At 34.1% G+C, this 22,146-nt stretch overlaps 5 protein-coding genes across 8 annotated transcripts; 2 read left to right on the forward strand and 3 right to left on the reverse strand.

Annotated features, from left to right (window-relative positions):
- The first annotated feature begins 60 nt into the window (after window positions 1-60).
- Window positions 61-3,989, forward strand: L(3)04053 (lethal (3) 04053). 2 transcript variants are annotated; one of them, XM_083083801.1, is made up of 9 exons: window positions 61-218; window positions 305-543; window positions 1,114-1,653; window positions 1,748-1,947; window positions 2,029-2,102; window positions 2,191-2,302; window positions 2,432-2,494; window positions 2,573-2,736; window positions 2,881-3,989. In XM_083083801.1, exons 1-9 carry the CDS (start codon window positions 97-99, stop codon window positions 3,011-3,013), a joined length of 1,647 nt encoding a protein of 548 aa, XP_082939927.1. In that variant the 5' UTR covers window positions 61-96; the 3' UTR covers window positions 3,014-3,989. The 2 variants fall into 2 exon arrangements, with proteins under 2 accessions (XP_082939927.1, XP_082939928.1); XM_083083802.1 differs by having other exon boundaries at window positions 156-543.
- Asciz (ASCIZ zinc finger protein) lies at window positions 3,739-7,020 on the reverse strand. The gene is made up of 3 exons (XM_083083803.1): window positions 6,011-7,020; window positions 5,704-5,915; window positions 3,739-5,618 (listed from the first exon to the last, which is right to left on the reverse strand). Exons 1-3 carry the CDS (start codon window positions 6,293-6,295, stop codon window positions 4,481-4,483), a joined length of 1,635 nt encoding a protein of 544 aa, XP_082939929.1. The 5' UTR covers window positions 6,296-7,020; the 3' UTR covers window positions 3,739-4,480.
- Window positions 6,722-19,322, forward strand: Spock (secretory pathway calcium atpase). 3 transcript variants are annotated; one of them, XM_083083799.1, is made up of 17 exons: window positions 10,014-10,136; window positions 11,869-12,024; window positions 12,430-12,703; window positions 13,185-13,379; window positions 13,504-13,593; window positions 13,692-13,789; window positions 14,246-14,504; window positions 14,590-14,926; window positions 15,418-15,806; window positions 15,919-16,075; window positions 16,175-16,345; window positions 16,470-16,785; window positions 16,885-17,070; window positions 17,154-17,301; window positions 17,385-17,477; window positions 17,562-17,703; window positions 17,780-19,322. In XM_083083799.1, exons 4-17 carry the CDS (start codon window positions 13,200-13,202, stop codon window positions 17,911-17,913), a joined length of 2,700 nt encoding a protein of 899 aa, XP_082939925.1. In that variant the 5' UTR covers window positions 10,014-10,136; window positions 11,869-12,024; window positions 12,430-12,703; window positions 13,185-13,199; the 3' UTR covers window positions 17,914-19,322. The 3 variants fall into 3 exon arrangements, with proteins under 3 accessions (XP_082939924.1, XP_082939925.1, XP_082939926.1); XM_083083798.1 differs by lacking the exons at window positions 11,869-12,024; window positions 12,430-12,703 and adding an exon at window positions 6,722-7,105 and having other exon boundaries at window positions 9,729-10,136; XM_083083800.1 differs by lacking the exon at window positions 12,430-12,703.
- Window positions 17,744-20,525, reverse strand: LOC145962616 (uncharacterized). Its single transcript, XM_083083824.1, has 3 exons — window positions 20,384-20,525; window positions 20,014-20,117; window positions 17,744-19,816 (listed from the first exon to the last, which is right to left on the reverse strand). The coding sequence occupies exons 1-3, from the start codon at window positions 20,399-20,401 to the stop codon at window positions 19,699-19,701; spliced, it is 240 nt and encodes a 79-aa protein (XP_082939950.1). The 5' UTR covers window positions 20,402-20,525; the 3' UTR covers window positions 17,744-19,698.
- LOC145962615 (uncharacterized) lies at window positions 20,461-22,102 on the reverse strand. Its single transcript, XM_083083823.1, has 4 exons — window positions 21,797-22,102; window positions 21,388-21,513; window positions 21,159-21,316; window positions 20,461-20,689 (listed from the first exon to the last, which is right to left on the reverse strand). Exons 1-4 carry the CDS (start codon window positions 21,815-21,817, stop codon window positions 20,677-20,679), a joined length of 318 nt encoding a protein of 105 aa, XP_082939949.1. The 5' UTR covers window positions 21,818-22,102; the 3' UTR covers window positions 20,461-20,676.
- Between the last annotated feature and the right edge of the window lie 44 nt (window positions 22,103-22,146).

Consider the following 22,146-nt stretch of genomic DNA (forward strand, 5'->3'; position numbering starts at 1 on the left):
GACCTCTTTTCATGAGATTTAGTTACTTTACTGATACCACATTCAATGCGCATGCGCGAGGATAGGAGCTGTCATCACTGACAACAAAATACAAGCATGCGTATCCTCCCTACGCGCTGTTGCGTCTGCAATCTAGTATCTCTGTCTGACAACTCTGGTTTGCAGAACAGAAGCGAGTGGACGGTGACAGACGTGACGAGCGAGGGCCTCTTGTCTCGGTGAGGTCAAGTTTAGGGAGCAGTAAATGGTTCGGTCGACGAAGGGTTATGGCGAACCGTAAAGTAATTGACGATTCGTACGTTAGATCCTTGTTAATGCGCAACCTGTGCTCCTCGTCGTCCGACGAGGACGATTTAACGACGACGGCGATCGCCGATGATTGCGAGGCAACGCGATGCAAGAACGATCTCGCTCGCTTGACGTCCTCGTCGTCCGACGAAGAGAAGAGGACCGTTCGTTGCCGAGACCCGTCCAGGAACAACCGTCTGTCACCGACATCGGACAATTCCAATTTCAGGAATCAACCCGTCGAACAGGCGACAGGTTAGGATTTACTGTATATCAGTTGAGTGAGATTTCAAAATTACATGAATTATTTACATATTGTCTACATTATGTTTACATTTTCTCATTTAAACCATGTAAACTGTTATAAATTAAATGTCAGAATGCAATATGAGCAATAATTATAAGATGTAATATTTATATAATATTTATATAATACAACAATAACATATATAATATTTATATAATACAATATAATCAATATAATATTTATATAATATATACTTTTTTTAATAGTATCAAATCCAGTTTATATTGAATTTGTTGATATTTTTGTGACAGCATGAAATATTAAAATTTTAATATGTTTAAACTAATTCTTAACTTCTATAACATAAATGAAGCATCTTTGATCAGCTATATTTTGTAAACTACTCATTGTTAATAATAATGACATGTTAAATATAATTTATATTATTTATGTGTAGATGTAGACTAAATAGTTTATGGATAAATGCTTAATCTTGCTATATATTATTGTTGTATCATACATTTCAATTATAAATTGTTTTACAAACTAGAGTGATCTGAAAATAATTGTTTGCTTAGGTCAGGATACCTCGTTACGTCGCGACAGTAATCCCTTCAGTTTCAAGGCCTTTCTGAAGAATGGCACACAGCAAACTAACTATCATAATACCGGGGCACGTCCCAAAGTCTACTCGTCCCCCACATCGAGTCCTGGCAGTGTTTTTGATAAAGACAGTGCCAGTAGTAGCGTTTATTCAGGCCGAAATCCAACGGAGCTGCCGGATTTTGTACAGGATCATCTGGTCATCGAACAATGTTATCTGAATCATGAAACTGATCAGCCGGTCTTGCCTGATGTAGATAATCTACCAGATTTTGCGTTGAACAGCATGGAACATAGGCAATCCCGATTACGAAATGAGACTAAGAAGAATGACCCTGAAATCTTTGGCGACGACCTACGATCGTTCGATCTCACCGAGACGCTGCACAAAGGCTCGACGCATAGAGACCATCCTGCATCGAATGCGTCAATGCACTCGAATCACTTTGACTTGCCTGTGTTTGAGGATAGGCTCGACGAAAATACACCCTATCTTCCTCGTCCTGAACACAGAGGTACCTGTGTACTGTGCATATATATGTACAATAAATTTCGTGTTTTACATTATATTCCTACAAAGTTCATAAGGATAAGTTATTTTCTGTGCAGAGTTTCCATTTGACTTACCACTACCCTTTGCCGAATCTAATCCCAATGTGAATGCGACCACACGAGACGGTAATCTGCCAGGAAGTGAAACGAGTGTCCACAAATCTTTGCCAGACTTTTTAAGCGACGGACCCATATATAATAGATCTGCAGACTCGGAACCTACCGGCGCGAGTATGATAGAATCTACAGAAAGAAGGGTAATTATTAAGAGTTAGCAGAAAAGTCTAATAAATAAGATTATATGGAAAAAAATGAAAAAAAAATATATATATTTGCAGCTTCTACTCGAAAATGAAAGGTTACATCAGCAATTAGAGACAGCTCGAAGGCAAATAAGCGAAAAGACTGAAAGGTGATTGTAGCTTACTAGAATAGTTTTGAATTTCTTGCTTATCATCGTATATCATCATTAATTACGGATTATTGCATGTCAATTGCAGAATTCGTTCATTGGAAGCAGAACTGATGTCCAAGAGAGAAGTTGAACACGAGGAAACAGCGCACTTGGAAAAAGCCATGGAACAAGTCGAGGATAACTTAAAACGAAGTACAGTAAGTACAGAAACACAATCTATTGAGTTGTGTATAAATTATAACTTCTGCATTATATTTATATACATAAAAAAACATTTGTGTTTTTAATATTATTTGTATTATCATTTGTATTATTTGTTTTATCAGAAGCGAGCAGTTAATGCTGAAAGCACTGTCACATCACTAAAGAAGAAGATTAAAGCTTTGACAGTTAGTATTTAAATATTAACACAATATCAAATAAAATGTAAGATTGATATATTGATCTTGATATATTGTTTAATTTAGACAGAAATGTCTCTACTACGATTGGAAAACGATCAACTTCGAGCTAGAACTTCGACTACTGGACAAGGCGAGTCAAATACTGGTGCCGCTAATACGAATCGTACTGTAAGAAGGCTCGCCCATGATTTATTCGCGGCTGCATCGTCGGCCGAAGTGTCTCTTAGGTAAATAATTACTTAATTTAGTAAAGTAATTTTTTTCTCATTTTCTCACCTGTAATTCAGGAAAAAGTACTATATTTTAATAAAGATATACGGAAGTTGCTGCTTCTATAAAAAATTCTAGTAAATTCTTTCTTTTTTTTACAGACAATTAATGTCCGGTGTGGATAATCTGAGAGTTCTTGCATCAACCCTCGAAAATATGAATAAAATAGAAGACTGGACCAAAGACTTTTTACCTGATTCCGACGAGGACAATGCCGCCGGCCCCGCAGTATAACTTTTTTCTCTCTTTCTATATATACATATATCCCATTTTATCACTTTTTCATATACTCCATCAATTGTAATAATTTTGCTGTGCATCTACTAATAGTTAATCCTTATGCTACAGGTTTAACATAATACATTGTGCAGCAAACGTTGCAGACGCAACGAAACGTATTACTCATCATTCGATTGTTTGTTGTTATCTATGTACGTTCAACGCAAAATTTTAAATTACCATCTTTGTTGCTGTCGTCCATACGAATATTCTAATGCAAGATCACTTTTGATCCAAATGTATAAATATACATTATTTATGAAATATTTGTCATATTTTTTTATATTTCTGTATGTAATAGTTTGTACAAAAATCTCTATTCACTCGACATCATGACGATGCAAAGATGCAGATGACGTTATTATCGGCAACTTTTCTTGTGATTAAAGAAATATATATTTTTTTAGTTATATATTGTACGTAAATACAAAAAAAGTGAATTTTAAAGATACTCGAAATATCACGTGATATTATCAAAACAGAAGCTAATAGAACTAAAAGTGATCTCTTGCATGCATTATGCAATACAGTGCATGATGTAAAAGCCAAAATATATTTTTGACAAGTGACCCTCTTACTGTGTGTGTATACATGAGGCTTTAAATAGAAATACGAAACATATGTACAGTTAGTCTGATTCCAGACCATAAATCTATCGATAAGTTACAGATTATGCGATAACATGTATATATTGCCAGTATGATATTTATTTTTTAATCAATACATGTGCAGATACATATGCAAAGTACGTTCGAATGTGTGAAATGCGTATATGTACTTTGGTATTAAAAAGTTGAATAACAATACACACACATATGTACAATTGCAGATAAGAAACATTTATGATACTTGCTTTGTTAACTTTTTTATTTGGCATTTTAAAAATAAGCTTCAAATAAAAAAGTTAAAAGATGTAAACATAATACAATTAGTCGATCTTGTTATAAATATTACGAAAACCCCAGTAATTTTCTTCAACATTATCTTATTACTTATATAATTTAATAAGAAAATTTAAAATGGATATTTTTTACAATATATTATAACAAATATATTGTAGCAGAACAATGAAGAATATGAGATAGATGGCAAGAAGATATAAAATACGTAATAAATTAATAAATCGCCAAAATGATTTTGAAAACAACTTTGTATCTATCATGTATGTCAGAGAAAAAAATAACATAGATAAATATTGAATAAAAATCAAATTAAATGCCAAAATAACAGAAAGTAAATAATACAAGCAATAAGAGCCAGTAGAAATTATTTGAAATTAATTATTAATTAACTAAAATTAATTAAAAATTAGCGAGTAAGAGCCAATGAGGCGCGATAATTAGAGCGCGAGGAAAAAGAAAAAATCTGGCTCTTATCAATTTTTAATTATTATTATTTGAACAAATTTCTTATTCTAACTTTTTATTGAAATTCTTCAAAAATATTAAGTAAATCGGTCTGTGTCTCAGTATGACTTATTTGCGTGTTTAGCCAGGATCTACAGGCTCCTATGGGAATGTTGCAATCAGTCTCGCAAATTAAAGACTTCGTTTGGGTCTCGGTAGAAACTGTAGTGTCATCGTGCGACCAAGCGGTTTGAGTTTGTATATTGGACAGTCCTAGATCAGAGGATAGCATTTCGTTGCAAGTTTGAGTACATGTATTACTGTACAACAATTGCTCCATGTTATCCAGATTATCCGTAGTTTGAGTCTCGATATTCGAACTCAAGGTAAATGATCTCGATAAAGATTCAGAATAAAAATACGAGGGGGAAAAAGCTTGTTCAGTTTGTGTTTCTATGCTGCTAAATCTATCATCAAATGTTTTCGCAGTTAGCATAGGATCTTTTCGAGATATACCGTTAGTTGAAGTGAAAGGATATCCTTCGACAACTGTTGATGCGTCCTCGACGTAAGGCAATGTCATCAGAGCCACGGAGTTCTTCGATACACACTGTATTAAAGGATTATGGCTATGCTCGTAGAGTGTCTCGAATTCCGTCTGAGTCACATTATCATTAAATGCCTCAAACATATCCTTTTCTGGTATCGTTTGTGTGCCAGACGTATTCTTCTCCCAAAAATCTTGCAAACCCACATCGTGGCAAAGCGGCAGTGGACTAAATAAATTCGTCGATGCAAAATTGTCACCAAGATTAAGGTCCTCCTTGAGCAACACATGATCCGATTGTTTCGATAATGCACGACGATATTTCTTTCCAAGATTATGTATCTTTAAAGACTCTTTGTTCGCTTGTGTCGTTTGTGTTTCCATTGATTTTCCACAGTTCTTTTCCTTAGTCAAGTTGGTCTGTGTTTGTTTGGATATTCGACGTTTTGCATTACAATGTGAGTTATTATTGAGTTTTGATGGGCTTGATATCTTTTTGCTTTTTTTGCAATCATCTGTCTGTACACCGATTTCGGATGTACTTTTCCCTGTAGTACTAACATTTTTGTCATTTGTCTCAGATTTATCTGGACTGGGTAGTATTGCGACAGGTTTACTTATAATTCTACTTGGTAAGACAATTTGAATTGTCTTGGAGTTGTTATGTCTGCAAAGATATCAGAAATACATTGATAAACTTTCTATATCATATTGCAATAATTACACTGAAAATATATAATGAATAAACATACTTTAAGCAATTTTTGTATTTCTCTGTTATGGTATGTGAGGATCGCTTTGCATGCGTAAGCAGTGCCTCATATGTAGTATAGATCTTTGAACAGGAACATTTGAACTCTATGCCACAGACCCTCGTGTGTCCTTCCTTGGTCGATTCGGTGGAGAAACTTTTACCACAGCGATCACATGCATAATTTTTTTCCGCGTGAACTTTCAGATAATGCTAAAAGAATGTTTCAATATTATTTTTTTTTATACATAATTTAATCTCAATAATTTTTTTCATCAAGCAATTACTAAGACATACATGATACGCACTTGCTTCAGATACTTCATGCTGCTGAAGTATCTCTGAGAATTGACAGCGTAGACACAAGTCTGCACCGGGCAGTGGTAGCGTACGTTCTCCTTCGCGATTTTATCCAATTTCTTACGCTGGTGCACCTTAAGATCATGCATTCGATAACGCGACATATTCGCGAAGACGAGGCTGCATTGTTCGCATCTGACATTATTCGTTATCACACTCAGTTCCTCCGGCGATGGGCAGATCATCTTCTCGCACAGCGGTGCACTGGCTGTCAATAATCCCTTCCTTGGCATTGGCGATTATCTTGGGGCGTACAATTCGCCGACAGATGATGAACTATCGTCGTGATATATATGTAATTATATTGCACGCGATATATAATGAATATCCATGACAGAAAAAATTGACAGCACGATGCGGAAAAAGTTAGGCTAGGAATACCCTGTCTCTCACATCACATTAAAATCATTGTTATTTATCAGGACAATAAATTAATAATCCAAAAATGAATGGAATATAGGCTTCTCTGTCTTCTTTCCTCGCCTAAGAACGTTTTATGAAGCGAGGAAAGATCGTGAGAAAGGTCTCGAGTCTCGCCGGCAGACTCTCTCTTCTGCGCATGCGCGAGCGTCATTGACCACGTGGTCAACAACTGTCAACGCGGCGCTGCCTGTCAAAACAAGCGCGTCGCGCTCGGCTCCCATCGACCTCGTCCGGAGAGTTCCTTCGGAGCAAGTCGGGGTCGATCGACCTCCCCTACGCGGAGAACCGGCAAGTGTTGATTCAGGTTCAGGCAACAAGAGCAGACGAAAGTGGACCGTGGCTGGGGGTATAATACGTACAACACATCAGTGCCGGTCGGTTCATTCTTCATTCGCCGACGAAAACGACGCGCTATTTAAAGAGAGAGGAAGAGAACCGCGCGTGTGAATTGCGTACATTCGATATTTTTCGAAAATCGAGATCGAATTAAACGTTTCCGGGACTCGGTCGAGATACCATCCACGCGGAAGCTATCGCTGTCATCGTCGACGGCGCCGACGTTTCCAGAGCGATTTTTCGCGGATCATCGAGCGACGATACATATATATATACATATATAGGTATGTATATACAAAGTTACGTATATACGTTGCGCGGACGGATTATTGATTTTTACCTTCGTGAGAAAAGTGTGTAATCGCACACGTACTTACACAGGTATCGCTGACCGGCTCGCGTGACAACCATCCGCGTGTGTTGTCCTTTAATCGGGTATCGTTGACGGCGGTTTGGTCTCTTCTAGAAACATTCGATTATCCAGAGCACAATGATAAGAATTGATCCACGCTTTTAATCGCGCTTTAAAACGATTTCTTTCTCTCTCTCTCCCTTTCCCTTCCCTTTGTTCATCAAACATTTACTTAGGAATTTCAAACGAAAGGTCTTTTATATATTAATTAATACCGAGATAATTAATTAAATTATACGTCGTCCTTGTGTTATAGCTGGTCCGTTATTGCGATCTAAACGTTAATCGGCCTAATTTCGATAATGCGATAAATTTAGCGCATCTGTTAATTAACATCTGTCAACGTTGAAAGTCTAGGAGAGACCTTCCGTATTAATTCTGTACGCAATTGCTAATCAATCCATTCGCTATCGTCTTCAATTTTTAGAACGCGTATATCATGTACGGAGAAGAGAGATGTAGATAAGATTCAAGATATAAACAAAAATAATCTCGATAAATAACTTCCCCGACATTTCTTATCGAATGATATTGTTCCGTGAAATTATCAATATTTTTATGACTGCACATTTTTGTCTCTAAGTAGATACTTTAATTAAGATCCTTGCATGCACACAATGCGACTGTCATAGCAACATAACGATGCAAAGAGCTTTAATAGAGCAATCAAACTGCCATATTCATTGTGCCGATCTAATAGGAATCATTGTTTTTTTTAGAGGATACATTCGAACTATTATATCGTCATCATCGTGTTGTTTAGATTAAGAAGGCATTATCAGTAAAACACATGTTTGAATCAAGTGCATTTTTTAAAATGGAGTTAACGTGTCATACATTTTATGTGTGTGTGTTTGATCAATTTTATTTATATTTATTAAAATAATAGAAAATTGTACGAAAGAATTGAAAATATATGAGTGAATTTAAAATCAGCTTGCATGTAAAAAAATTTAAAACTGTTGCTTTTTTATTTTGTAGAATACATTAGATTATTAAATAAACGCGCAATTTAATCAATTTTAAAAGCATTAGGGAAGAAGATGTACGAGATATCATTTATCTAATATCTAAATTATATTTGCAATTATATAAAGGAAGAAAAGAGGGAAAAAGAATTCTCTGTATTGCATTTTATTATCTGCGCGATGATAAGTGATAAACAGGAACTCCTGGTTTCCGTAATCTCCCGTTTCGTATTATATAAACATTCATTCAATACGATGATTATAATAGAATGATTCATGGTTAACATAAAAAATAATTCGCAATATCTTATGCAAGATTCTTGTTCTTTCGAGGACAAATTAATTTTGTAAATTTATTTCGTCGAAAAGTATAGCTTAAAATTATATTACTTGATGTGTAAATGAGAATAAAACAGGTATTTGGGATGCCAACCTCGCAAAATACGGCATTAGTTGTCATTGATCGATAGCTTATGCTCAAACATTTCAAGCGTCCTTACCTCTCATGAATTATCAAGTTCTCTCTTTTAACAGCCGACATTTCTTATTCTATTCTATTAATATTTAGAGACGCTTATTGTACGCATAAACGTAAAATGCTAAGTGCCGTACTAACATAAATTCTAAAAACAATTTTAGACATTGACATTTACATTGGTTTGATATTCATTGATTTATTAATCATTTTTTTGCCGTTTCGGAAAATGTTATATGACTTCTCGAGTGCGAGACTGTTCTTGACAATAGTTTAATTTCGTCGTCGCCTGAAATATCTCGACTGCCACGATATTTAATTTTAAAATAATTTGGGTAGCAGGGACGATTCGATTCCTTGGCTTAGAAGATATCGTGTAGTAATCATAGGTGCATGATTAACAATGATAAACAGACAACACCATAAATATAATTCGCATCGGAAGGAGGGGGGGACAGAAATTTGATTAAGAATTAGAGCGTCTGTAAAGAACTATTATGTCATTAATAGAAAAATTAGAAAAAAGAAATTAGGAACTAAGAATCTGAAATATTAAAATTTGTGTTAACAAAAAAAATCTCACGTGCTTTTTTGATAGACGCCTAATTGATTAAGGTATAAAAGACGATTTATGTGCGATAGGAAAACACATATTTTTCGTGACAGATAAAATCATGCAAATGTTCGCTATAGAAATGAAAGCTATTATGATTATATATATATAGAAATAAAACACTTTTGATAGACGTCTAATTGATCAAGGAATAAGAGGCGATTTATGTGCGATAGGAAAACACATATTTTCCGTGACAGATAAAATCGTGCAAAAATTTTCGCTATAGATACAAAATGTTCTAATCTATCGCATTATCGATCGACAGATTTAGACAAAGCCCGCTGAAAATTCACGCGAAACATCGCGAATCGCCTCGCAAAATCGTTTCCTGTAGCCTTCGCGTGACTAGGAATCGCTTTGACAAAATCTAAGGGGGGCGGAGATGATGATCACGTGTACTGAAAAATCGTTCTGTTCTGTTTCATTTTACATATAGTGGCACAGGAGAAAGAGACGATGTGCCGCACCGTTTTCCCTGGCGATCCGGACTAGAAGAGAGAAAGAGAAGAGGAGAGAAAGAAAGACAGAGAGAGAGAGAGAGAGAGAGAGAGAGTGCGCGAATCGATAGCGCACGATTTTGGTGGTGTCGGGTCAGCTGCTGGTGTTTTCCATCCCCGAACTCGTAAGACTGTGCATTTTCCCTTCCTGCTTCTCTCCCCTGGGAGAATCGCGGTCTACGCGACAGGCGGTACCGGTGTCGGTGCGCTGCTGAAGAAAGCCATCCGTTTCCGCGATGAGAGACACCGGTAACCAGGCCAAGTACGAGCAGCTCTTGGATGACGCCGGCCTCGAGATCCGCAACGACGAGAAAGAGCATAACGACGAGAATGCGACACTGAACGAGGTGAGCCCAGTCGCGGATCACGTGAAGCGCGATTTCGCAATCCTAGATAAATATATGTGTAGCCAACACATTTATTTTAGATACATATGTATATATGTGTGTATATATATATAAAGAAGCGATTATGATAACCGTGGAAAGAGATATGAATCATAGCTTCACTTTCAATAATATGTCTGTATTTTCAAAAACAACAGATACTTAGCGTATCATATATATATATATATATATATATATATATATATATATATATGTGTTTTTCTTCTATATATATACAAGGTGTTTCTTAACAAGTGCGAAAAATTTTAGATGATTCTTTGTCGAAAATTAAGGGGGGTTTTTCATATAAACATTAAAAAGTTCTAATAAAAAATAGATTTGAATAGGAGTGTTAGTTTCATCCCCTTATAATACGGAAGATTGAAAAAAATATTAATAAAGAACCTTTTTATTAATAGAAAATATCTACCTAATTTCATTTTTTCAACTTGTTCCAATTTGAGAAAAAAATAAAAACCTAATTTTTGCCCCCATTTTTGGAGGAATGTAACTCCACAGGGAGGAATGTAGGAGTATATGTTTATATGAAAAACCCACCTTAATTTTCGACAAAGAATTATCTCCTAAAATTTTTCGCACTTATTAAGAAACACCTGTATAAATCTAATTCTCTCGAAGGAAAAAATTATGCAGGATACAAGAGGGGCTCTTGGTTTTACTCGCTATTCTAATATATTTTATTTCCTCACTATTTATGAATTGATTCGATAATATTCGATAAATCAAACGAACTTGTCGCAAATCAATTAAATTCTAAATAAATAATATATTAACTTTTTACTTTCTTTTGATACTTCTGATATTCATATCTATAATGCGTATTGAATAAATGATGCGACAGATATCGTTGGGAGAGGGGGAGGAGGGGTTAAAGTTCTCGCTGAGGTAGCACGTGTGTTGAAATGTTTTAATATCGATTGACCGATTTAATGCACACGAGCTCGTATCCGAATCGTAAGAAAATTTTTTATAAGAAAACTTTGTTATAACGAATATATAAAATGCGATTTCACCAAAGAGGAAATCGATATATCTCTTTTAATCGAGGCAATCATAAATCTTATGACACACATCGCATATAAGTGAAACTCTTACTCATATATGCAAGGACGTGCAAATGAGAGCATTGCTAATAGTTTATACAAACAGTAGCAACAGCTCTAGTGGCATCAATGCATAAGATAAGATACGAATGTGACAATCATTTTGCTGTCAGCAAATAATATGCGCTTTTACTACGTGTCAGCACTTTAGAAATCTGCTAAAACCTTATTTATAAACCCGGTCGCCTTAATTAGCACTTTCCTTTCTCTTTTTATTTCAATTCCAAACGTCTGTACGAGAGAACATTCGTATTATTTTAAATGCAGTTGTACATAAAACTGCAATAAAGTCACGAACGCAAACTAATATTCGCGATCAATCAAAGTGGAATATAAATAGCATTGTATTCGTTTTATCAGTCATTTTGCTGGCGTGTTCTTTCGAGTCTGTACGTTCGTTTTGGCTGCATTTTTCACGATATCATGTCTTATTATTTTTCATAAAATTTTACGTATCCAGATTTTTATAGAATTTTACGCATCCAGATTTGAGAGCCACTGATATGTACAAACGCACACGTATACGTATATGCACAAGCACGTGTTTCCACATATGATTGATTTCGCAGGAAACTGAAATGGGACTAAAGAACGCCGAATAAAATGAAAAAAAAAGAAAAGAAAAGAAAAGAAAACCGATAAAAAGGCCGACCGATTATTTATAAAATCGCCTTCTTCTGACACAGGATACTGATAGCTTATCGATTCGACGCACAGTGTAACAAGTGAGCGATCTAAAATAATTCTTATTTTATTAGATAAATTTTTAATTATTATTTAATAATTACACGATATCGAATATTATGCTTAAACAATTATTTAAATTAACTTCTACATTACATAATAAATAATTAATTAGAATTAATAATTAAATTAAATTAAATTAATAAATAATTTAAATAAATAATTAATAATAATCGACAAATTAATAAGAATCTGATAAGTAATTTAAAAAAAAGATAATAGATAAATTAACAAATCAAAATAGATAAATTATTAGCTAAATTAATAAATTAATAAATCAAAAGGCTAATAGCATATTAAAGAAATGATATATTAATCTGTAGATTATTCATTAGTATATTAATGAATGGGATATTAATATGAGATCATTCACTGTCACTTGTCAGGCTGTGCGGCGCCGCCGAATTCCACACACACACATACATCATACATCACATACACACCAACAGAGTGGACGGAGTCGCGCGATGCAAGTCCTGTTTACGCGGTGATCGCTCGCAATTTCTCGTTGACATTTCATTTCCTCTCTAATTCGATTTTATGCCGCTTTTCTGCCGATCCGTTCTATTATTAGCGCGCGAGATATGTGACCATAATAATTCCGATATATTTATTCAAAAAGATGTATCAAGAGACTAATAGTGTCGTCGACGCTGTGAGGTTAGTATTTATAAGCGTTTTCGTTATTTTACCTCGTATATCGTTGTATGCTCGATTTATTTTGTCGGAAAGATATATTTTGGGCCGAATATATCATAAGTTTCCTGTTTTCACAGCTGTGTCGTCGGTTTTTCCTTTCTTTTTTCGCTTCGTCGTGGCTTTGACAGCGTAACGTGTACACATGTGACTCATTTTGAACTTCGCAATTGTAACAATTATAACAATTGCAATGATAATGAATGATAATTTAACATTAAAAGCACGAGCGCGTCGCGACACAAGTGTATGCCTTGACATATATTACAATTTAAACAAGTGAATTTCACATCAGTAAACACTGTTATACATTTGTTTCATATTACCTTGCATTATTTGGGAAGTTGTTTCCACACTTAACATCTCTGTCCTGCGTTAATTTCATTTTTATTCATCTTCGTTTCGACGTATATTTAAAACATATTGCAATATGTTTTACACCAAGGGTAAAGACCCCGAGATGTGGTTGACGACAGCCGAATCAGCTAGTCTCGGGGCGGAGGAGGTTGCAGCTAGATTGCACGTTGATGTACGAACTGGACTCACATGGCAGGAAGCAGATCATAGAAGACAGTTGATAGGTTTCAATGAATTTACCGTAAAGGAGGAGGATCCACCATGGAAGAAATATATCGAACAGGTATGGTTTTACCTTCTATTCACTTGTTTATTAAATATAAAGATGATCTCATGTTCAGAAGAATGTAATTTAAAGCGAATTTGCTCCATATTGTTGAATTTCTTACATATACTTTCTTCTTCAGTTCAAGAACCCATTGATTTTACTCCTACTTGCTTCTGCATTCGTCAGCATATGTATGAGGCAGTTTGATGATGCTGTTAGTATTACTGTGGTAAGTATGTTTAAATATTTTGTAAATCTCCGTTCCTTTTAAAAACTTTGGCAGGCATCATCTAACCATCGCTTATGTCACATTACATCTCTTTGTAGGCTATCATAATAGTGGTGACAGTTGCATTTGTACAAGAATACCGGTCGGAGAAATCTTTAGAGGAATTGAATAAATTGGTACCACCGATGTGCCACTGGTAAATAGATTCATGCTTCTTATTAAATGCTTTATTAACTACACATGATTCAACGTACAATGGTAAAAAATATATAATCAAGAGCCATATATAGCATGTATATACACTAAATTTACAGTACTCTTTAGAAATATGATCTTTGGAGGATATACTGACTCTTTATATATATAAAGCATTCCTCTTTTCATGTTAAAATAAAGAAAATAATTTTCATGTTAAAGTAAAGAAGATCCTCTTTTTGTATTAAAGTAAAGATGATAAAGAAGAAGATATATATCATTGCAAACTGTATATACATTGCAATCTATATGAAATTTATTTTTATAAAATATCTATAAAATCTATATTTTAAATAAAAGAAAGAGAGAGAAACATTTGCTAAAAAATTTTTGCTTTTTCTTTTTTATTAAAGATTTTCTCAGATCTTCATATTTTATTCCAATATTTTATTTCCAGCTTAAGAGAAGAATGTATAGAGACGTTTCTTGCACGCAATTTAGTTCCTGGGGATATTGTGTATTTAAATATCGGTGATAGAGTACCTGCCGATATCAGAATATTTGAAGCCACAGACTTGGCGATTGATGAAAGTAGTTTTACCGGGGAGACTGAGCCGTCACAAAAATCAACGGCTCCTCTACTCAAGAGCAATGGATTGACATCGAAAAGAAATATTGCCTTTATGGGCACTTTAGTGCGGTGCGGGAATGGCAAGGTAAATCTATTCAAATTAAATCTATATCCTTATTGGTATGACTGCGCTCTACCATCAACTTATGTTACGATATCGCGCGATACAGGGAATTGTAGTGAATACGGGAGAAAAGAGTGAATTTGGGGAGGTTTTCTCGATGATGCAGGCCGAGGAGGCGCCAAAGACTCCACTACAGCGAAGCATGGACATTTTAGGTACACAGCTGTCCTTCTATTCGTTCTGCATTATCGGTATCATCATGCTGTTGGGCTGGATCCAAGGTAAGGCTATCCTTGAGATGTTTACCATTGGTGTAAGCTTGGCAGTAGCAGCTATACCGGAAGGCTTGCCCATCGTCGTAACTGTTACATTGGCATTGGGAGTGATGAGAATGGTCAAGAGAAAAGCTATTGTGAAGAAATTACCAACTGTTGAGACTCTTGGTAAGTTGAAACACTTTAAAATGTCATCTATGTCAACAATGTATCTATTAAATATGGTTTATCAAAGAGATTTTATTTATGTTGTATACACGTGATTTAAATATAATTTCAATATTTTTTGATGTCAAAAATCACACATTAAATAAACTGAACTTTTATATCAATAAAAAAAAGAAAAAATTATATATTATATTACATAAATATTATATATATCATATTATATTTTATAATGTAATTACTGGTTTTTTTTTGTATTCTGACATTTAAATTATAATTTACATGCACACGTGAAAAAAATTTCTGTAAATTTTATATAGACAATATGAAACAATTCATGTAATACACATAACGTATATAATACATATAATAATTCATGTAACGCATATAATTTTGAAATCTATGGCACAATCTTGATTTTAATTAGTTTTAACTCTTAAAATATATTTATATAAAATTTTAAATGTGCAGAGAGAGATTTATTTTGTTTTTAGGTTGTGTAAATGTGATATGTTCTGATAAAACCGGTACAATCACGAAGAACGAGATGACTGCTACGATTCTCGTGACGTCGGAAGGTTATATCGCTGATGTTACCGGAGCGGGATACAATAGTGTGGGTGATGTACGCATACGGAAATGCGACAATACCGATTTCGCTCGTGCCGCTATCACTAACATGCTGGAAGTGGGTTGCGTGTGCAATAATGCAATCATACAAAACGATACCCTACTTGGACAACCAACGGAAGGCGCGCTTATAGCCTTGGCAATGAAGTTTGGAATGCACGGTATCGCCGATAAATATTTGCGATTGCAAGAATATCCCTTTTCTTCTGAACAAAAAATGATGGCTGTGAAATGCACGCCGAAGTTTGGCGAGGTAAATTTAAATTGGAAGACTAATCTCTTTCTGGTTAGATCATAATCAAAATAACTAGGTTCCTACCCTTGAAAATATTAAGTACAAACTCTACAATTCTATACAATTTCAGAATAGGCAAGAAATATACTTTGTAAAAGGTGCTTTAGAGAAGATTTTGCCGCAATGTACAAAGTATTATGAGAATGGTCAAGTGTATCCCCTTAGCCAGAAGAAGGATCAAGAATTCTTGACAGAAGCATACGATATCGGTCAACAAGGATTGAGAGGTAGCAGTCTTTTTTTTTAAAACAATGGATATTGGAGAAATTTCATAGATTTACATTTTTCTGCAATTTATATATACATACAAATTTATGTGTTTGCAGTGATTGGTTTGGCACGTGGCTCCTCATTACAAGACCTTATTTACGTCGGTCTGGTTGGTATTTGCGATCCACCGAGACCGCACGTACGCGAGTCTATCAGCATCTTAATAAACAGTGGCGTTAAAGTGATAATGGTGACTGGTGATGCCAAGGAAACTGCAGCTGCAATAGGTACATAAATAAATAATGTAATATATATCATATAAAGAAAGAGATTTGTTATTGCATTTCTTACACAATGGGCAAATTTTCATGATCACAGAATTTTCTTGTAAATGGTTCAATCATTTTGCAGCTAGCATAATTGGATTGGATACGCTTCACAGTCGATTACTATCGGGAGATGAAATCGACATGATGTCTGAGCATCAATTGGAACAGTGCATCAATAATGTTAGCGTATTTTATCGCGTGACACCAAAGCACAAACTTTGTATTGTAAAAGCCTTACAAAGGAATGGCAATATAGTGGGTATGACTGGTGATGGTGTAAACGACGCAGTAGCATTGAAAAAAGCTGACATAGGCATCGCCATGGGTAAAAATGGTACTGACGTGTGCAAGGAAGCGGCCGATATGATTTTAGTCGACGATGATTTCGGAACCATTATGTAAATATTTTATATTAAATATTTTTCATCTAATATTTTAGCACATATAATGATTTAATCAGACGACATTTTTACGGTTTTCATTGTTCTTGATTCTAGCGCGGCGATTGAGGAGGGAAAGGGAATTTTTCACAATATTCGTAATTTCGTAAGATTTCAGTTGAGTACTAGCATAGCCGCGCTCTCTCTGATTGCTCTCGCAACATTGATGAGTATACCAAACCCCTTAAATGCTATGCAAATACTGTGGATCAATATCATTATGGACGGTCCGCCTGCTCAAAGGTCGGATATTACTAAATATCCTTTCGTTTCATCCTTTTTCTGTATGTGCGTATATTAATTTCTCTCTTTTTTTATATGCGTAGCCTTGGAGTAGAACCGGTTGATAAAGATGTGTTGAAACAAAAACCACGTAATACAAAGGAGCCAATGATCACGCGTCACCTCATAATCAATGTTTTATTGTCGGCCAGTATCATCATTCTTGGTACTTTATGGGTATACAACAGAGAGGTACCTTCAAAAAAACAGAAATTAGTCTTCAAGAAATTGATCTATAATTATTTCCCTTGTATATATGTATGTTTTATTTCCAGATGGTTAATGGAAATACTGCGAGAGATACTACCATGACATTTACTTGCTTTGTATTCTTCGATATGTTTAATGCTCTTAGCTGTAGATCACAGGTGAGATTCTGTGTGTTTGAATTTTGATGTCAAGATGAAAAATCACTATAGTGTAATTCTCTCGCTTCTCCCTTTTTATTTCAGACAAAATCTATATTCACAATCGGATTATGGAGTAATAAAATGTTCCTTGTAGCGGTAACGTTGTCTGTCATTGGACAAATGTTCGTGATCTACTTTCCTCCGTTGCAAAGAATATTTCAGACTGAGGCTCTCACGGCGAAAGGTAGTATTTCACGCATTTTAATGATAAAGGACAATCGATACATGCTTCTACAATGCTTTTATTTTTCATTTTACAGATCTTTTATTCCTGGCAGCGTTGACATCGAGTGTCTTCGTGATCAGTGAGATAAAGAAATTCATCGAGAGACAGCTGCAAAGACGTCACGTCAACAGCCAGTATTATAACAAGTTCGAAATGGATTTTGTATGACAGTTGCAGTCTGCCGGCGAGAGCAAGGCGGACAAACATCATAACGAATAAGCACATTATTCTATTATCTCTAATTATCGGCGATATCTCGATACATATGCAATCGCATTCGCGACATTTATAATTGACATTTTACTTATAACCCACATCTACTCGATTATGCTTGCACATTCGTAACCTCGTTATATATATGCAGTTAATACGCGCAAAAAAGAATAATGATATTCTCTTGACAAAGATTCTATGTATTGATTGCGCAGTGACTGCGGGCTTTTTTACATCGTTGATATTCGATTTCTATTTTTTTTCAGTATGTCACACATATAGAAGAGAGAAACATTTCGAAATGTAGTAGATTACGTAGATTGTAGTTATTAGATTATTTCATTATCGTCTTGACAAGAGGCAGAATCACTTTATAGAAAATAGCAAAGCTACTGCACATTCCATGCACGTTTGATAGATCAAAGTGAATTTTAACAATAATATATCTATAATATAGTCATAGACTGCAGTCCAAAGCAATGTTTGCACCGAATCATTGTATCTCTCTCTGACACACTTTTCTAAATAATGTGCATAATTTTTAAGATCCATTTGTGAGAAGAAACGTCGATTCCGTCATTTATTCATTCATTGTCAGTCAATTCACGTTAGAGGAGAAGCGAATCATGCAGCATTTTACCGAGTAAGAAAAAGAAACAAACTTGTAATTAACCTCACAGTCATACAAATCGATTGCATTTAAGAATATAGTTCTCTAATCAGCGAAAATAAACGCTCTTATAATGTTCCTTATTAATTCCACAAACTGCGAAACGCGACGTATCAAGATATGAGGTAATGTCATATGTAACAAGATTTATGCGAGCCGTTTAATTGAGAGTTAGAATATTAAATTTCAATAATAGCTGGACCGAGTTCCTAATAGATTTAATTGATAGTTTGAGTCCATTTTTGAGAAAATGGGAAATGGTTTTATTTTTACTTTATATATCCTTGAACAAAGATATGACACAAAATTTTTATGAAACGTCGCATCAGCCGTTTTGGAAAAATATATCGTTACAACTTGTAATATAATATTACACTAGTCATCAATATGTGGTGGTAATTGATCATAATTCAATTCTATAACTTAAAATATCGGTAAATTACAATTCGAGATTACTATCAGAAAATTATCATTCAATAGATTTTGGGACTTCGCATACTGTTATAATCTCTGTCTACACATGGGGTTAATAATAAAAAACTGTAAACATTTCAATTATTGAAAAGCTTCCATTAAGATATATTTGGAAGGTTCTTGATAAAAAAGAATTTAATCATATTATTTTGAAAGTATTTGACATAGTTGTAATAATTTATAATGAAAAACGAGGATTTTAAAATTTTAAAACTATTGATATGATTTTGATTTATTTATCCATATGCATAAAGTCAATATCACGTTCCGTTTTTGTGAAATTCATTAACTCTTCTAAAACATTTTTAATATAACGTTTTTCGATTGTTTAGATTAAGTTTGAGTTTCAGAAAGATACTCGCATATTGTATGTACATAATTATACATGTATTCGAATCGATTTTCTCGAAAGGTGCATATCAATAACAATTTTTTAAATGTTTAAAATGTTATATCTAATATTTTTACATATATACAAGTATACATTATATTTCAAAATTTCTAAAATTTCTTTTGATTTAATGAAAAAAAAAAGAATTTCTATAAAAAATAATAATTATATAAATCGATTTCTTTAAAAAAAAGAGAAATTTATGCTAATGAATTCCTTCAAGAGGACTATAAGTTTTATATTGATACAACTCTGGTCCACCGTAACCATACAGTAACTTTCCCTTGCCATTTTCGTCGTAATAAGGATAGCGATATCTTGGCCTAAAAAAAAAAGATCATTATAACGGTATTATTCGATGCAATTTTAACGGCAACTTTTTTTCTCAGAGATTGTTACGCTTTAATGCGCAATCAAAATATTTTTCCTGCTTAATATTAGAGTAAATATTGATGAATTTGACTAACATTTGTAAATAAATGAATTATCGCGAAACGTTTGCCTCGCGATCGTCACTTACCGTTCGAAATATTGGAAATTAGGTGCTTTAGGTTCCGCGATCGTAGCTGTACTTCCATGGATTTGAACGAAAAAAATAGTAGCGAACACCATCATAATCAGCCACTACAAAATTTCGAACAAAAAAGCAAAAAAAAATATTTTTGTCCTATTTTTCATATAATATAATTTTTCAAAGAAAAAAAAAATAAAAGAAAAGTTCCACAAAAATATAATGCGATAACGCGTAAATGTATACATTAGCATAGTAATTAAAAAAATTATGATAAAGAAACGATAAATGTTTACTTAATCGAGTGTGACGATATTCGTGAAAAAAGAGCGAATACATTTTTTGTCATTTTAAATATTTTTTTATTTTTATTACTTACTGAAATAAAACCCGCCATGGCAGATGATCGCGAGTTCACTCTCTCGGTTAGTTGCAAGAAAATGATCTTGTAAATGATACAAAATAAATTTTTTTTATTTCTAACAACACGATTAAACAATTTAACAACTCGATACTACAAGATGATATCGATCACGTAGCTGCATCCGGCGTTTTAGATCCGCGCCAGAACTCGATCTGAGTTTCTTTATTCCCCTACCATCGTAATTCTTTCCTCGACATCGTGACATGGTGAAAGTTCTTGGAAACTTTGTACTACATGCAATGATTACTTCACCTGGAACGTCTGAAATACAGATATGTGAAAGTATTTGTAAAACGTGATACTTTTCGCGATAGAACAATTTCTACATGTTAAATTACTAAAAAAAGTAGGAGACTAATAGTCATGCATTTCTAATTACTTTAAACTATATGCACAGCTGTTATAATCAGTGACACAATTAAAAAAATATGTTAAAATATACTCCTTAATTAAAATATACTCCTTATTCTATTTAATTGCAAACGTGTGATCAAAATTTATTCAGCAGAATTAGTCTGCTCGTGAAAAAAAAATTGCAGCAAAGAAAATTATTTTATGTACAATTATTATTAATGACAATTGAAACGTCACATCGTGAATATTAATTATTAATAATAGAGATTGATTTTAGTTTTAAGTATATATTTAATAAATAATATTTAATAAATAAAATTAAATATAGAGTATCATGTGTTGAAAAAATTATGTTGTTAAAAGAAATTGCATTTACTCGTTAGTCTCATCTTTCAGCTTTCCACGAGCATTATTCTTCCATATGTCCATAGTCCCTAATTTGGCTATTGCATATTCTCCGAAACGTCCGTTATCCCGCTCGTACTGGATTCTCCTTTGTTTGCCGGCCTCTGGGTCAAAGTCCCAGTCTGTTGTCTATGCACCATTATGACACCATTAGAAACCACTAAAGTAAAACCATGTCAAGTATCTTTTTATGCACTTGCCTCATGGAAGACAGGTGGACCTGCGATGTTATATTGAATTAAATCACGCAGAATCTGGTAGGCCAAAGGGTCTGCGATTGATATTATTATTTCACTGTGAAGTAAGAATGCCACCAGTACGACAATCTAAAATATAATAAAAAATATAAATATAAAAACTATCGAAGAATGAAATAATTAATGAGAGATTATTGAAATTATTGTAGAACATCATAAACGCAAAAGAATCTAATCGTACTTAAATTACCTCATCAAAATTAATATTCGCTTTGTAGTTTATAATTATATGTAACATGATTTCAAACTGAATTAATTAATTGAATTAACTGAATAAATTAACTGATAAACCACTTTTCAAAATCGAAATTAGTTTGTTTTTTTAATATTTATATTTTATTAATAAACTTACCAATATTCGGCTTCGATCCATGGCTTGGTTCAGAAACGGTATATCGCTACTCCGATACGGAGTGATATCTTTTCAGAAATCCGACCTGCTTATATGAAAATGCTTTCAAGGTCTATTGTTAAGAATGGGAGTGAAAGTAAAAAACCTTTGATCGCTCGTCCACCACAACGCACGAGAGTTTGAAAAATCAGGCGTCTCATGAATGACAATTAGTTATTCATGAATCGATTACCCTGCGATCATACTCTATTCGAATCACGAATTTTTCACGAAGCGCAGGATAGGAGGACATAAAAGCCGGATGGAATCGTCGTTAGTTATTTTCCGGTGTTCTCGCAGTAAGTGTAAAT

The sequence above is a fragment of the Camponotus vicinus genome, unplaced genomic scaffold, assembly GCF_025532165.1.
Source record: "Camponotus vicinus isolate PSW18456_S1 unplaced genomic scaffold, iyCamVici1.0 SCAF_12, whole genome shotgun sequence".
NCBI lineage: Eukaryota > Metazoa > Arthropoda > Insecta > Hymenoptera > Formicidae > Camponotus > Camponotus vicinus.